The sequence below is a fragment of the Schistocerca gregaria genome, chromosome X, assembly GCF_023897955.1.
Source record: "Schistocerca gregaria isolate iqSchGreg1 chromosome X, iqSchGreg1.2, whole genome shotgun sequence".
Taxonomy (NCBI): domain Eukaryota; kingdom Metazoa; phylum Arthropoda; class Insecta; order Orthoptera; family Acrididae; genus Schistocerca; species Schistocerca gregaria.
This window is the reverse complement of record NC_064931.1, coordinates 91,619,083-91,636,690: the sequence shown is the minus strand read 5'-3', so window position 1 is coordinate 91,636,690 and position 17,608 is coordinate 91,619,083. Positions and strand designations below refer to the sequence as shown.

Below are 17,608 nucleotides of genomic sequence, written 5' to 3'. Positions count from 1 at the left end.
CAATATGATTTGGGTGCCATAGCACCCGGTAAGTTTGACCAGGCGCCAATTTGTCGGGTCGAGTCACCCCTATTTTGTGACCACCCCAAGCAGTTGCAACAACAAGTGTGTACACAGCTGCACAGACAGCCATGTAGACATGTAAACAAGCCTGTGAATTTAGTGAAGTCTTGCCCTAGATGTTATGCTCAACACAAAAGACAGGACTGCCCATCACGTAATGCAATGTGTTATACATGTGGGAAAAAAAGGCCATGTCCAAGCAGTTTGTTTGCAACAGTACAAAAACATCAATTTTTCCTGCTCCCAGAAAAAACAGGCTTCCAAAAGTAAGATTAAGGTTGTGCCTCCTTCTCGCCCTAGTGCTGTGCAACAACATTCTAACAAACTATTTGTCTCATTAGGAATTGCTGGCTGTCGTGTTAGGCACCTCAGTAATTTTGCTTAATCATGCCACGTACAAACAGTTACGCTCACCACACCTTTCTAAATCTAGCAAGCACCTCACTGCTTACAAAGGACAGGACATTCCAGTGCTTCAACAGTGTAGTTTGCCTGCCACTTACAAATCTCACACTAGGACAGTGAATTTTACTGTGTTGAAAATAAAAGACAGTGAGAACATGTTCTGTTTAGACGCCTCTGATTTGTTTGGAATTAGCATCCAAAACTTTCAGTGTCGTCTTTTGCACCAAAAGGCATTGTAGCTAGCTAGCTTGCTTAAAGAATTTACTGGACTAATTTCTAAAGGAATGGGAAAATTTAATAACTTTGTAGCACGTTACATTGAAAGACAATGCACAGCCTAAGTTTTTACAGGCCTGCCCCATTCCAATTGTTATAAGAGACAAAGTAGCCAGTGAATTGAAAGAATTGCAAGACAATTGTGTAATTGTGCCCATTCAAGCTAGTCAATGGACAAGTCCTCTCATTTTGTTGCCTAAGCCTTCTGGTTGCATTCCCATTTGTGTTGACTTCAAGTCTGCAGTCAACCCACAGACAGTGGATGACACCTATCCATTACCTCACCCTGAGGAACTCATGCACAGGCTTGGAGCTGGACATTACTTTTCTAAGATGGATTTGCGTAATGCCTACTTGCAATTTCCATTGGATAAAGAACCACAGAAAGTGTTTATTGTAATACACACTTAGGACTGTTCAAGTCTTTGTGTTTGCCCTTTGGCGCTACTGGTTCAAAGTACCTTGACAATATTTTCATCTCAGGTAGTGCATTAGAGGACCACATTGCTAATTTGGTTACTCTTTTTCAAGTTTTGTCAGAAGCAGGACTCAAGTGTTGTCTCACAAAGTGTGCCTTTTTTCAAACCGATGACGACAATGATGTTTGTGTTGTGGGGTGCTAAACTGCATGGTCATCAACGCCCGTACAAAGTCCCAGTTTTTACATGTTCCAATCTAGCCACTGTCGCAAATGATGATGATGAGGATGAAATAATGAGGACAACACAAACACCCAGTCCCCGGGCAGAGAACACCACCAACCTTGCTGGGGATTGTACCCGGAAACCCATGATCCAGAGGCAGCAACACTAGCCACTAGACCCTGAGCTGTGGACTTTTCAAACTGAACAACAGTGCTTAGGTCATATGATAAACAGTAAGGTGTGCACCCCCTACAATCCCATTTGCTTGCAATCCGTGACTTGCCTGTTCCTCACAATGTGTCTGAACTGCAGTCAGTACTAGGCAATATGATGTACTACATTTGGTTCATACCGAATGCCACTCAAATTGCAGCTCCATTGCTTCGCTTGCATTGCTAAAATGTACCTTCTGTGTGGACCAAATAGTGCCACAAAACATTACAGAAACTCAAAAATGCTTTGCTTAGTGACAGGTGTTTAGCACATTTTGACCTGGCCAAGTCAGCAGTTTTGCAAGTTGAGACTTCTCCCTACAGAGTTGGAGATGTGCTTTCGCACAGAATTGGTGTACAAGACAGACTGTTGCTTTTGATTCAAAGTTGTTAACTCATATTCAGTGCAATTATTCTCAAATTGAAAAAGAACCTCTCGCTATTGTGTATGGTGTGATAAAATTCCATCACTATTTGTATGGTCGTCAGTTGTTTTTAGTGACAGATTACAAGTCTTTGCAGTCCTTGTTCCACTTGTCAAAGGCAGTTCCTACATACACTGCTCAAAAATTGCAATGTTGGGCTTTGTTGCTTTCACAGTATCAGTATGAAATTGTGTACAGACCTATGGCAAAATGTGGCAATGCAGACACCGTATCTCACCTTCTGGTTGGCCCAGACTGATTTTGGTGCATCTGCCACATCTTGTTGCCAAATCAATGAGCAGGACTCTGAATTGCTGGAATCTTTTCCTTTGCACTACAGTAAAATTGCACAGGCCATGGAAGCAGACCCAGATCTCAAGACTTTTTTGCATTACATTCGCGCGTCATGGCCTTATTCACTGAACAGTGTTCAGAACTCGGTTGTGTGTTGATATTTTGCATGTTGGCATAACCTTTCAGTTTAACACGGTTGATTCTAGTTCAAAATGACAGCGGACAATCATGTGCCTCTTCCCAAAGTGTTGCAAAAGGATGTGTTGCAATTGCTCCACCTAGCACATTGGGGAATTCTTCACAATAAACAGTTAGCGCGACGGCACTGTACATGGCAGGGCATAGACACCCACATTGAACAGATGAGATCACAGTGTTGCGCACACACGGAAAATGAATCTGCTCCACCACAGACATTCTCAACTTGGCCCAAGACTCAATCCCCATGGCAGCAAGTGTACATAGACTTTGCAGGAACAATTTGGAACACTCGTTGGCTCATAGTGGTAGACTCTTTTAGCAAGTTCCCATTTGCGATGCCTATGACTTCTACCACATGACATAGCATCATTCAAGCATTGTCCTCCACATTTTGCATAGAAGGTTTTCCAGAAGTACTTGTGTCAGACAATGGACCACAGTTCACTTCATGTGATTTTTAACAGTTTTGTGAACAAATTGCCATTTGTAGTCTAACAAGTGCTCCGTTTCACTCCCACTCCAATGGAGAAGCAGAACACTTTGTACACTCTTTTAAACAACAGATGGCCAAGCTTTGCACCACCCACACATGGGAACAATCACTGTATCTCTTTCTCACCTCCTACCACTCCCACCCATGAGACGGACCATCACGAGTGGAACTTCTGCATAGCTGCCACCATCGGACGCTGTTACATTTGCTACACCCACCGTAGCATTTGGTGCTACCAATAGTCCACAAGTATTGCTTTGTGCTGTGCGATCTTGTTCTTTTCAGGGTTTATGGCAACTGTGGGCACTGGGAAAGAGGTGTGACCCAGGAACACATTGGCTCTTATGTACTTCATTGCAGGTCCCGATGGTTTGCAGTGCCGCCACCAGAACCAAATTCGAGCGTGTCATTTGCCCCATGATTCTGCTGCTTTTCTTCCCTCAGATTCACAGCCTCACAGGACCATGCAGCCTTCGCAGCTGCCCCCTGGTGTCATCAAAGCATCCCAGGAGGAGCGGACGGGCGATGGACCTTCGCCCCTGCCGTCCCCGCTCACTGACCCGATGGACATGGGCTTGCTGTCATCACCCCAAGACATGCCCTCAGGCCTGGAAGTGTGCTCCAGTAGCAGTTTTCCGGAGGATGTTCCTGTTGCCACACTAGCCAGATGATGGTGTACAGTTGGGAGTAGGCCGTCCTCCACAGAGACAGCTCCCGACTCATCTCTACATCCAGCATCCTGCCTCCCTCCCCATTGCTGTTTACATCTTCCCTACATGACAATGGTGTGGCATTTTGGAGAGGGGGGATGTTTGGTGTAGGCTGTAGGCAGCACACCAGTCTGCAAAAATGTAGTGCGAAGATCGACAGTAGACGTACGATCAAGCACACCTATCAGGAAAGAGACCAAGGACACACTCACAAGCAACATGCCACCAACACCCTCTCAACTGCAAGTATTGAGATTGCTGTCACTGACCAGAGGGGCTCAGTCACTCAGCCCCTCAGTCACTGGCACTCTAACTCGCAATCCAGTTTGGCATCTGTTGTTCATTGCAGAGTGGGCTTAAGCTACCACAGTACATAGTGGAACTTATACTGCAGCAGCAGTGAGGCTAACATGTACTATTATTGAAGAGCTCGTACCACAACACATGAACTCTCTTAAAGTTAAGTAGCAGCTATCTGTTCACGTAAATAAAAAATGTATTAATCCACATGTGCATTTCTGTTGTAGAAAGAGGGTGCCAGTGACCCATAACATACTCTTCCTCGCTCCCTTATGGTACAAGACTCTACACTTCCCATGCTTGTCTCTATGTGAATTCAGACTCTCTGCTTCCCATAGATCAACTTAAAAGGCAAATTCATTTTCCTCTCACAGTTCTGCACCCCTTCTATTTTGGAGCCACCATCAACTCGCAAAGTATACACACTGACAATGTAGTGCAGTGATGTTGTCGCGCCTGTTCTGATAATAAACTTTGAAATTGCTGAGAAGCTCTGATATTTTATTTATTATTTATCAACAGTCTTGTCACTTGTAGTTTTTTTCAGTAATTTATTGACAAGTAAAGCAGTATAAACAAATTAAAATAAACATTTCAAACCTGTTGTAGCCATAACAGCCATGATTTCACCACCATGAACTTCAAATGAAATCCCAGCAAGCAGTAGTTGCTGTTTTTGTCCTGCTTCAACTTCCAGTCCTCTAACCTACAAATAAAATTGTAGCAATTAGTTGAAAATGTATCTCATACTTCCAAAAACTACTGTTTTTTTCCAGAAATTGATAGGTAAAAGGAATAAAGAAAACACACCAGGGAACTGGCAGATGAATACACCAAGCATTCTGATTGTAAGATCAAAAACTATACACTACTTGAGTATCACACATTTGAGTTGGGAAATAAATCAAATGGATGTATATGAGAATCAAATATGAAGCAGTTGTTTTAATAGTTGGAGCCGTGCGCACAAAAAGGGGGATGGTTGTAGCAATCAAGGCATGATTACCAATGAGAGATAAGTGAAATATTAAATAATACATAAAGCAAGAAGAATAAAACAATTATTTTTATCAAGAGGGTCAAAGGATTTGCTAAAGGGATATCAGGAAAAGTATAAATAAAGCTCAGTACTTGGTTTGCGCAATGTATTAGTTTAGTTACTTATGTTATTACATACTTCTGAAGGCGGAATCACACATTTGCTACCTTTTTCTACATGCGTTAGAGCTTTATTGGTAGCTCCTTTGCTTGTTTCTGTCTATACAAGTGCTGAGCTCATAAATAAAAATTTTGAGTTTTATGTTCACGGTGTCATAAGAACCATCAACTGATTTGAGTAAATCCCTGCCTATCAAAACCTGGCCCAGTGGAATGGTAGCTTTTGCTGTAGAAGAATCAGTAGTGCCACTTACAGCAGCTGAGCCTGTGCAAAGCATTTAATTTACTCTATTTTGTGCTGTTCTTTAGATTATTTCATGTACGTAGTTAGTTCCATCTAAAAGTGAAATGTTGTTGGTGACCATATTTGTTGCATATGGGTGCAAGGTGAGTTGGCTAGTGTCCACAATCAGTTAGAAACTGCAATATGCTATTGAAACTCTATGGCAGTGATTGTGACAACTCTTGGGTGTTCCTGTCATCAGTTGAAACACATGAAATTGTTGAGCCTTCCAATGTACTTAGACAGTTCATCTTGACCTGAATATGAATGGTGGATGTTGGTGATATTGCAAGTTTCAGGGAAGAGTACAGATGTTGGCTGTTCATCATTTATTTATTTATTTATTTATCTATTTATTTCATGTTCCGTAGATCCAGTTAGTGAGTCAATCACAAGGATATGGAACATGTCAAATTGTACAGGTTTCAATTTAAACTTACAATAAATACAAGGGCAATTCAATGCCAAATTGTACATAGTTTAAGTAAGACATACTATAAATATAGTAATAGATACAATGTCAGCTAGATAACATAACAACCATTTAACAGAAAAAGGAGTTTCAAATAAAGGTTAAAAATAAGAGCACAGAGTTAAATGAGATATTAGGCCTACAAGAGTAAATACAGGTACAGTCAATTTGTTGTTACAAAAAGTGTGATAATGCTCAAATGCACAATAAAATCAATTGAACTACTTCTAGACACAATAAGTTTAGTGATGGTATACATTTTCTTTCAGATATTCATCCACAGCATAAAAAGATTTCTCTGTCAGGTAATCTTTGAGAACTTGTTTAAATTTTGGCAGTTCTGTATGAAAAAATTTGATATGAAGTTGTAGAGCATTGAACAGCTTAATGCTGGAGTAGTAAACTCCTTTTTGTACCAGAGTGAGAAGTTTCATTTTGAAATGTAGATTTTTTTTGTTTCTGGTGTTATAGCCATGGAATTTACTGTTGTCTTGGTAGATAGAATAATTTTTGCACACAAAGGTCAGCAAGGAAAAAATATATCGTGAGGCAGTTGTTTTTCATCGAGATTACTTTGTGACGTATGGAACCTCATAAATGAGTTTTATCTGCATTGAGTGAGAGACCATTTGAGGAGAACCAATTTAAGATGTCATTAAAACAGTTTTTGTAGTTTGTTCAAGATCATGATCAATCAAATTGTCAATTAGAATTGTGGTATCATCAGCAAACAGGGTAAATTTGCTGTTAGTCACAGAACAAAGAGGAAGATCATTAATAAAGATGAGGAAAAGCAGTGGGCCCAAAACGGAGCCTTGAGGCATACCACACGTTATCGTGCCCCATTCAGACGAGGCAAGTTCTCCAGAAGAGCCATTTAGCATTACAGTCTGCTTCCTATCCTGTAGATTTGATTGTAGCCACAAGCCAACAGTACCACCTAAACCATAGTATTCTGCCTTTTTCAAAAGAATTTGGTGGTTTACACAGTCAAAGGATTTCATAAGATCACAAAAAGTACCCACTGGAGACATTTTTTTGTTAATGGCTTCCAAAACTTGGTTGCTGAAAGAGAATGTTGCCTGTTCAGTACAAAGACCGGCATGAAAACCAAACTGATTTTTTACTTAAGATACTGTGGAAGTTGAGATGGTCTACAATCCTCCTGTGCATGAGTTTTTCAAGAATTTTCGAGAAGGTAGTTAATAGGAATATTGGGAGATAGTGTGTAACAATGCTTTTATCACCTTTTTTAAAGAGAGGAATCACTACAGCCAACTTTAGTCTGTCAGGGACAATCCCTTCTTGTAGGGATGTATTGTATATGTTGCATAAGATGGGACTAACAAATTTATTACAGTGTTTCAGTATTTTACTAGAAATATTGTCCACACCAGCAGAATTTTTATTTTTTAATGATCTAATTACTCTTATGACTTCACTTACAGTAACTGGAGGTAAAATAACTGTGGGATTCTGTGGCTAATAGCTTTCTGTAGGAGGGACAATGATTCTTCCATAGAACCATTACAGCTTGTCTTCTCTGCTGCTCTCAAGAAGTGGTTATTAAATATTTCTGCAACCAACTCAGGTTTCTTTATGATACTGTCACCTGTTTTAATCTCTACCTGACACATGTTCCCTGTCGTCCTGCCAGTTTCCCTCTTTATTACATTCCATATAGTTTTAATTTTATTTTCTGAGCTTTCAATTTCTGATTTTATGCACATACTTTCAGATTTATTAATAACCTTCTTGAGAATGCTACAGTAAAGTTTGTAGTGTTGTCATTTCTTTGGATCATTACAAGTCCTGAGAGAACTGTATAACATCCTCTTTGTTCTACAAGATGTTATTATACCTGTAGTAATCCAAGACTTCTTGGCATTGCCTATAAGACTATTTCTAACTACTTTTTTGGAAAAGATGGACTCAAATACAGACATGAATTCATTTAAAAATGAATTGTACTTTTTGTTTACATCTGTTTCCCTATAAACTGGGCTCCAATCTATCTCTTTTAGGCTGTCATTGAATTTTTTAAGGCCCTGTCCATTTATTATCCTAAAAGATTTCCACTAATGCTCGGAACTGTTGCACACACTGATGTAATTAAGCCTAAGCAATTGACCACCATGATCAGAAAGGCCAAGGATTGGATGTACAGTGATCTCACTGCATTTATACTTATCTTTAAATATATTATCTATCAGACTTTTACTGTTAACAGTAATCCTAGTTGGGAAATCTACTATTGCCATCAGATTATAAGACTCCACTACATGCACTAAATCAGCTTTACTATTGCTCTCATTTCAGAAATCAACATTAAAGTCACCCGTAATTATTTAGTTCTTGGAATTTGAGTACAGTATGGATAATAAAGAATCTAAGTGCTTAAGAAATACATTCAAATTCCCTGACGGAGATCTCTACAGTGCTAACACTACAGCCGTGAAGTCATTTACAGTAATCTCAACACCACATACTTCAATTCGTTGCTCTATACAATGGCTCTTTAAATCTAATGCATTATAAGATATGTTGTTTTTTTTTACATAAATTACCACTCCACCTTTTTCCATGATGGCTCTAGAGTAATGCGCTGCCTGACAGTAACCACTTAGCTGTAACCTTTCAATATCTTTCACACGATGTTCACTAAAACATAATACATCAGTATCTTTTATTCCTTCTGGTTCCTCTAACAGAACAGTAATGTCATTTACTTTAATACCAAGTCCTCCCACATTTTGATGAAAAATCGTCATTTCTTTGGAATTATTGACAGATGTAAACTTTTCATGAGAGTTTTCGTACTATGCCAGTGATGGACCTCCTGTGTGAAACAGCAGTCAGCAGATGAAGGAAGAAAAGCTTAAACTCTGCATTTGCTGAGCAGTTTCATGCCAAATGTATCAGATATATAACACAAAAAAATGATCGTGTGGCACTGTTGGCCAGGAGGCTCCATCCAGGGAAGTTCAGTCGGCTGCCGGGTGCAAGCCTTATCTCAAGTGACGCCACATTGGGCGACCTGCACATCAGTGATGATAAGATGATGATGAGGACAACACAACACCCAGTCCAAGGGCCTAAAACCCAGGCCTGCTGCATGGCAAGCAAGCACATTACCACTCACCTAAGCACGTGGAACTAGCCACACTAACAATCGTCTCATAATAAAACTGCTCTCTTATGAATTTCATTGTTAATACATGGTCACTATTTGACTGCAGTGGTCACTTTCGTACAAAAAATGCTAGAAATAAAGATAGTCTTGGCTATTCCTCCTTACTGTTCCATTTGTGGATGGCGCCCAGGAAGCAAAACCATTGGTATCCCTTTTATTTTTCAGTAAGCTTCCATCTGCAAAACTCTGATCCAAATGACTCACAAAGTGGGCTAAATTCATGTTCCACAGCAGGATACTGTCCATTGCCAGAATAAACTGTTTATTTATACCAACCCACTTTTATGAAAAGTGCGCTGCTCATTATACTGATGTAAAATGTTGCACATAAGGTAGAACTCATACGATTAGGCTGCATTTTGTCACTGAAAATAATAATAACACTAAATTCACTGCCAAGAAGATGGTTTCAGGATCTCAGTTTTAACTAAGTTTCTTGGAGTAAGTAGAAGATAATTTGGCTGAAACATTAAATAGTTTCTTTGGACACTTGAACTTTGTTTTTCCTTTGTTGTGAACACAATGTGGAACTGTATAGCCCTCTTCATGTTGTTCTGTCATGTTACAGCTTCTGTAGCAAGACATCCTTCCTTTGTGATTCCTGCTCAGCAGCCTTCTTTGTATCTTTCTTTACAGCTACCCCTTTGTCTGAATCCTAGTCTATTGTTACTTGTTTTCATAACAAAGGGCAGTCTAATTATGTGACCAAGTAACTTAGTATGACACCTCTAACAGGTCTCAAGTGCAGTAGTGCAGTTTTTACACTGAAGCATCAAAGAAACTTATAGGCATGTGTATTCAAGTACAGAGGTATGTAAACAGGCAGAATATGGCACTGTGGTCAGCAATGCCTATATAAGACAACAAGTGTCTGGTGCAGTTGTTAGATTGGTTACTCCTGCCACAATGGCAGATTATGAAGATTTAAGTAAGTCTGAATGTGGTGTTATAGTCAGCACATGAGAAATGGGACACAGCATCTCTGAGGTAACTATGAAGTGGGGATTTTTCCATACGAACATTTCACGAGTGTACCAAGAATATCAGGAATCTGGTAAAACATCATATCTCCAACATTGCTGTGGCTGGGAAAAGATCCTGCAAGAATGAGACCAATGACAACTGAAGAGAATTATTCAACATGTCAGAAATACAACCCTTCCACAAATTGCTGCAGATCTCAATGCTGGGTCACCAACAAGTGTCAGCGTGCAAACCATTCAATGAAACATCACTGATATGAGCTTTTGGAGCTGAAGGCCCACTCGTGTACCCCTGATGACTGCATGACACAACAGTTTACACCTCGCCTGGGCCCATCAACACTGACATCAGACTGTTGATGACTGGAAACATATTGCCTGATTGGATGAGTCTTGTTTCAATTTGTATTGAGTGGATGGACATGTACAGGACAATCTCATGAATGCATGGGCCGTGCATGCCAGCAGGGTACTGTTCAAGTTGGTGGAACCTCTGTAATGGCATTGGGAATGTGCAGCTGGAGTGATATGGGACCCCTGATACATCTTGATATGACACTGTCAGGTGCCACATATGCAAGCATCCTGTCTGATCATCTGCATCCATTCATGTACATTGTGCATTCGGACAGACTTGGGTGATTCCAGCAGGACAGTGTGACATCACACACAGCCAGAATTGCTACAGAGCGGCTCCAGGAACCTCTTCCGAGTTTAAACACTTCTGCTGGCCACCAAAGTCTCCGGACATGAACATTAGTGGGGATATCTGGGATGTCTTGCAACATGCTGTTCAGAAGAGATCTCCTCCCCTCATACACTTATGGATTTATAGACAGTCCTGCAGGATTCATGGTGTCATTTCCCTCCAGTACTACTTTAAACATTAGTCAAGTCCATATCACATTGTGTTGCGGCACTTCTGCATGTTTGCATGAGACCTACACGACATTAGGCAGGTGTACCAATTTCTTTAGCTCTTCAGTGTAATAGAGGTAGAGAGAATAATTTGTGATTTGCTTCTTCTCGATTTTGTGGAAGGAAAGAGAATTAGGGTCTAATGTGCTATTGACTATGAGATAATGAGTAATGGAGCACAAACTCAGATGGAGAAAGATTATTTTACAGGAACCAACCTGGCATCTGCCCTTACTGATTTAGAGTAACCACAGGAAACCAAAATCTAAATGGTCAGATGGGAATTTGAATCTCAGTCCTCATGAATATGAGTCTAGTGCATTAGCTACTGTAACTCCTTGCTTGGTATGACTTAACAGACACATGACATAAGGATATATTTATATTTATGTTGCATGACTTCTGTCCCTCTTCGGCAGCATGGTAGCTTCTAACGTGAAGTCACAACATGCGAAGATACATTCAATAGACTGATTCTTTGACTCTCTACAGGAAGTTTTTATTCCACATTATACAGAAAACAGATGTACAAAATTTGTCAGCTGCCCAAACCATGCACCTGTTTACTTAAATAATTTGATGTTTAGTGAAACAGCTTTGTGAGATAACTTACTAGTAAATGGCTCCATGGAACCAATTTGTAGTTGCTGCCCTCTTACTTGTGTGTTTAATTAATGCCAGATATGTAATGTTAATATAGTGTGCAGTATTGTAACAAATGCTTGTGATGACTTTCATTACATCAAGATGTGCACACCACTGGCTCATTGGCACCCTGTGCTGACACTGATAAACTTTATACACAATTTGTGCCACTATTTGAACGTTTGGGAAAAGCAATGGATTTTGAGTCCCTCACTGACTTAAAACTAACAGCTTGTTAAGATTTTGTGAAGCTTGCCCAATTCTGTTGGTCATCAAGGATGCGCTTAAGATTGAATTAGACCAACTAGAACAACAACAGATTTTGTCCCTCAGTTTACTACAGTCAATGAGCTTCATTGTCAGTGGTGGTTAGGAATACTGGGGGCTCCCTTCGTGATTGTGTAAAGATTTTAAGCAAACTGTTAATGCTCAAGTGGACATTGACTCTTATCCCTTGCCTTCTCCAGATGAACTTTTTCTAAATTTTCAGGAGGAAAACTAATTTCACAATATGCAAGCATACTCCCCATTGTCTCTTGATGGAGGTTCAAGGAAGATTTTAGTTTTGAACATGTTGTCCAGGCTGTACCAATATAACAATTTGAATTTTGGTGTGTCTAGTATCACCAGCTTCCTTGACAGATCATTGCTGGGATTCCATGTTGTCAATTATCTTGATGCTATAACATTTGTACAATCTCTGTCTGGCTTTTGCGGCACTTTCACAGAAGGGTCTTTCATTACCAAATATGTCTCAATTCAGTAAGTGGTCACTTATTTAAGATGTAATTTCAGTGATGAGCCCTTTCAGCCCACCAAAGAATATGTAGAGGCTACTGAGAATATACCTGTGCCAAAATCAATAAAGGACCTCCAAGTATTTCTGGGAAAAGTGAACTACTATGCATGGTTTATTCCTCAGGCTGCCTCCACACCTCACCCATTAAATCATCTCTGTAAAAAGGGAGCCCTTTTTTATTTATCTGAAAAGGGAAATCTGGCTTTCCATAAGCTAAAATTGGCCCTCCAACCAGCACCCCATCTTGTAACTTACCAGCCCCACTCGCCATTAGTGTTGGCAACAGATGCCCACATGACATCAGTGCTGTTCTCTCTGTATCACACCGAGAGGCATTTATCTCAAGAATATTATTCATGGATCGAAAAGGGATCATTGGCCATAATTTATTATGTCCATATTTGTTTTATGTTTTTTACTGTCACAAATTTCATCTTCTTGCCAATCATAAATAGCATGGCACTTTTTAGGCCAAAAGCATAATTGCCAAAGTGTACTGCAGTTTTCCTTCATCGATGGGCTTCTTTTTTGACAATTTTCAATACTCCACTCACTATTACCCTTCCACTCATCATTCTAACATGGGTGCATTTTCTCACCTTCTGACAGGTCCTAACCATGAATTTGATCACTAGGAGACAGTTTGTTTCAGTTAGACAGCTAACCGGAGCAATCACTAAATGCATTCCCTCTACATGTGCACAAAGTTGGGTACCACAGTAGTTAGCACACTGGACTTGCAATCGGGAGTATGACACTTGAAACTCACATCCAGCCATCCTGACTTAGGTTTCCTGTGATTTCCCTAAATTGGTTGGGGTAAAATGCCAGGATGGTTCCTTCAAAAGGGCATGGCCACTTTCCTTCTACATCCTTCCCTAATCTGAACTTTTGTTACAGAACACCTGGCCTTTGCTGTCTCTCTCTTTTTTCCGTTGGCAGCTTCAACTTCAGGTTTCACTGCGTGTAATGCTCTTTACAAATGACGACGAACAGTTCCAAATGGTGGTGCCGTCCTCCTGGCAACATCATGTTTTGCAACTCTTGGCAACTCTTACATCAATACCACTGAGGGACTTCTAGTAAGAAGCAACTGGCATGCCACTACACCTACTGGTCTCATACACACAATGATGTAGCATGGATGGTTTGACAGTATGCTGTTTGCCAGGCACATTAGCTGGCCCCATCTTATTCATTCTGTTTGTGGTCAATGCTGACACAGCTGTGGAACTGAATTCACACATGATTTGCAGGCTCTTTCTTGGAGTCACTTGCAGGTGATTGACAACAGTCCCCAACTCACAACGACCAATTTCAAAAAGTTTTACACTCACTTTGGAAATAAGCATCTTTCCCCAAACAGGATGGCTGAATGATCTATACAGACTTTCAAAGTACAAATGTTAAAAACCTTAGGGTATTCTAAATCAGCTTCAGAACTAAGCTCCTCCTTAGATACTTACAGGTCCATGCCCAACAATGGTCGAAGTCCAGTAGAGCTCCTACATGGGATCCATCACAGGACACTTCTGGTGTCCACCCTTTGAACATGAAGCAGATGCAGCCATGCCATTTTGTGTGAGTGCCCTGGAGTGGGCATGCACATTTAGGCAGAATCCAGTGTGCATACAGGTGTCTCTAGCAAAACAGCAGGGGTGTCAGTATTGGATGGCTACAAAATTAGAGATACTGCACTAGCACCACAACCATCTCCAGTTGTGGCACTCTAGTCAGTAGTCACATGTAGCACAATTTAATCCTGGGTCACAGAGGATGGCTACCTGGTCCTCCCCTGTCATGAGTTGTGGGGCACACCGACGGATGTTGATCCGACTTCACCAACAGTTAAATCACCAAAATCACCAGACTCGCCACATCCCCGAGGGATACTTCCATTGCCATGAGTCTCTGTGCCTAATCTACACGAGACACTTTGGATCTGGCATCATCATTGCCAGCGGCCCCAGACATCTTCCAGGAGTCTTCCATCTTGATATCACCCAGCTGTCGGCTGTTCCACCACATTGTCCTCTCACACACTGGCCTGGCAGATACTGGGCCTATGTACTGGGTCAAGGAGGTGAAGGATTCAGTAACCTCACAGACACATAAATTGAAGACATGAGCATGTCAATACGTGTAACGTTATCCATGTCTGGCCACAGCACCTACGGCATGTGGCTGCTGATATCGCCTGTTAGTCATGTGAATTTCTGTAGTGTGCAAATATACGGCCACTTGGCAATAGCCTCTTCTTCAGTTGCTGTTATCCAACTGCCTCTACCAGTGGACTCTGACTGCTGCAATGGCTTACTGGGACTGCTATAAACAGGCTACACATTGCTATGATTTAGAAATGTATTGTTTTAACTACTGCGTGCCTTAATTAAACTCTGTTTAATCTCATACTCACTAAATGCATGCATAGCATACTAGCAGTGCTTGGAATTTATCGGGAACTATGACATACTAATTTCTATTTTGAAAACAAAGATTCCAAGACTTACCAAGCGGGAAAGTGCCGGCAGACAGGCACAATGAACAAAACACACAAACACACACACAGAATTACTAGCTTTCGCAACCGATGGTTGCTTCTTCAGGAAAGAGGGAAGGAGAGGGAAAGCCGAAAGGATGTGGGTTTTAAGGGAGAGGGTAAGGAGTCATTCCAATCCCGGGAGCGGGAAGACTTCCCTTAGGGGGAAAAAAGGACAGGTGTACACTTGCACACACACTCATATCCATCCGTACATACACAGACACAAGCTAAGGACATTTATTCAACCACTACCCCAATAAATACTTTGGGAAAAATTGGTGAGTAAACAGATCTTAAAGTCCCCACATAAAAAGCCAAATTAACAAACCATGACCAACATTTTGGTTGCATCTAAATCACTAAAAGCTTTCACAGCTAAAGTCAGTGCATAAACTTCTTATGGGTAGTAGATGCATCATATTGTAAATCGAAGAACTAATCAATGAACTCCAAAAATTAAAATACCACAGAGATGTGTTTAAAATAAATATAGTAACAAGAGTTGCTAATGATGGCACGACAGAAAGCTTGAGTGGCAAATCAACTCTGTGAAGACATATACAATAAAAAAAGTCAATAAATGCAAAAATTTGGACACTATGTGGTTATAAAACCTCATATACTGTAGGCAGCTGAATGCATTGTGGCACTGAAAACAGATAAATGGAGAAAAATTGTTTGAAAAATTCTGTGATAAAAAACAGATGTAAATGACAACCACAAAATAAGTAGCAACAAAATTATACAGAAATATCCCAAAACTGATTCAGTCTGGAAGCGACTGTTATGACTTTAGCAAATGAGAAAAGAATGAAAGAGTACAGGCAAAGCAAACAAATTTCTCTGTTTTCTACAACAAAAATAAATTGATTGATGGTAGAAGAGATGACTATTATGTGAAGACAATCGAAACATAGAAATATTCACAACAAAATTGTATACTTTCTGGTTTTCAAGACATAAAAAAAAAGTAAATGCAGAGGAACCTTTACAAAGGAACAGAAAGACAACTCGAACAGACAGTGAAAACATTCTGAGAAGAAATGGAAAAAGAGTGTCAACAGAAAGAAAGAAATTACAAGTAATTATATTAATGACAATTTTATGAAAAAGATAGACTGTTACTCATCATACAGCAGAGATGTTAATGTGCAGATAGTGACAACAAAAAGACTGTTAACAAGTAAACTTTCAGCCAATAGGCCTTCTCTCAAACTACATAACATATACACACAACAACGTCCGGGTGGATAAAAGTGTCACTAAAAGGTAATCCCTTGTCCACTAAAAGAATAACAAACTCCATAAAATCTGTCATAATGGATAAAAACAAATATGATGTTTTGCAACAAAGTGAAAATACAAATAAACAAAAACCGACATGTGTGACAAAGAAGAAAGAATCAAAATTCGACGTCTTTGGAGACAGTCACGCCAAAGGAATTTCTCAAGAACTGCAAGTAAATAGTAAATCAATGACAGTCACAGGCATGGTTAAACCAGGTGCTGGTTTCAAAGAAGTGACGAAAAACATCGTAAAATATAACTATGACAAGCAGGGCAGTGCTGCAATCTGCGCAGGAGCTAAAGACATTTACGAAAACAATGCTATGAAAATGTATAAACAGCTCTTGAGTCTTTTGCTAGTACTGTCAAATACAAACATTTTACTGGTGAACTTTGCCCACAGGCATGATTTACCTGAATGGTCATGTGTGAATAAGGAAATTCACACAATTAATGCGAAACTTAAAAGTAGTTGTAGGCTATTCAGCAATGTGAATTTAATTGACTCAAGCACACTTGACAGAGAATGTTTTACGAAACATGGGCTTCACCTTAACAGAAATGGGAAGGCCAGATTAGGAAACTTAATAAGGGAAGCAATTAAATGCAATTACAAAGTGACAGCCACTGAACTGGGATGGTATAAATCTCCAATAGCAGAAACACCAGCAAAAACAGGAGCAGTATGCAAATGGACCATCCAAAAAACAGTAGCAACAGAGGAACCTACTACTGAACCAACATTAGCATCAGCAGAACTAACAACAGAAGCAATAGTTACAGCATAAAAAACCAACCAACCAGAATCATTAACAGTCACAGCAACATCAGAAACAGTAGTTCCAACATCAATAACCAAGCAATCAGAATCACTGGCATTCACTGCAACAGCACACAGCAGCAGCAGTGGTAATAGGAGAAGTCATCACACCAGAAGAAGGCAGCTACCCTTGAGAAGCCAGGATTTTTGTTGGGGCAAAGCAGTGAACAACAGCACATAACAGGGAAAGAGATAAATGCTTGCAAGCAGAGGAATCTACAACAAGGATTTTTGGTACCCGGCCTCAGTTACAAGACTAACATAAGGCAGATACCTTCAGATACACCAACTTCCAAGTCTAACTGGCAACAGACTCACCTCCACTGTCATCAACAGAAGAATAACCATGCCACCAGCTCATCTAAAGGATTTTTTAGCATCAGGTCCAAAGGGAAAGGCACCACCACGATAAGTGAAAACAAATGCCTAACAGTGTTTCACCAAAATATTCAAGCCATAAAGAACAAAGCACAACAGCTAGAAGT

The 17,608-nt window shown here is 40.2% G+C and overlaps 1 protein-coding gene across 1 annotated transcript in view; it reads right to left on the bottom strand.

Moving 5' to 3' along the window:
• The window catches only part of LOC126298783 (ATP-binding cassette sub-family G member 8), a 290,336-nt gene that overhangs the window by 83,435 nt on the left and 189,293 nt on the right, over positions 1-17,608 (bottom strand). Inside the window, exon 8 of the mRNA XM_049990244.1 lies at positions 4,624-4,729. Within this exon, the coding sequence (XP_049846201.1) occupies positions 4,624-4,729 (106 nt within the window). The remainder of the gene's footprint in view (positions 1-4,623; positions 4,730-17,608) is intronic.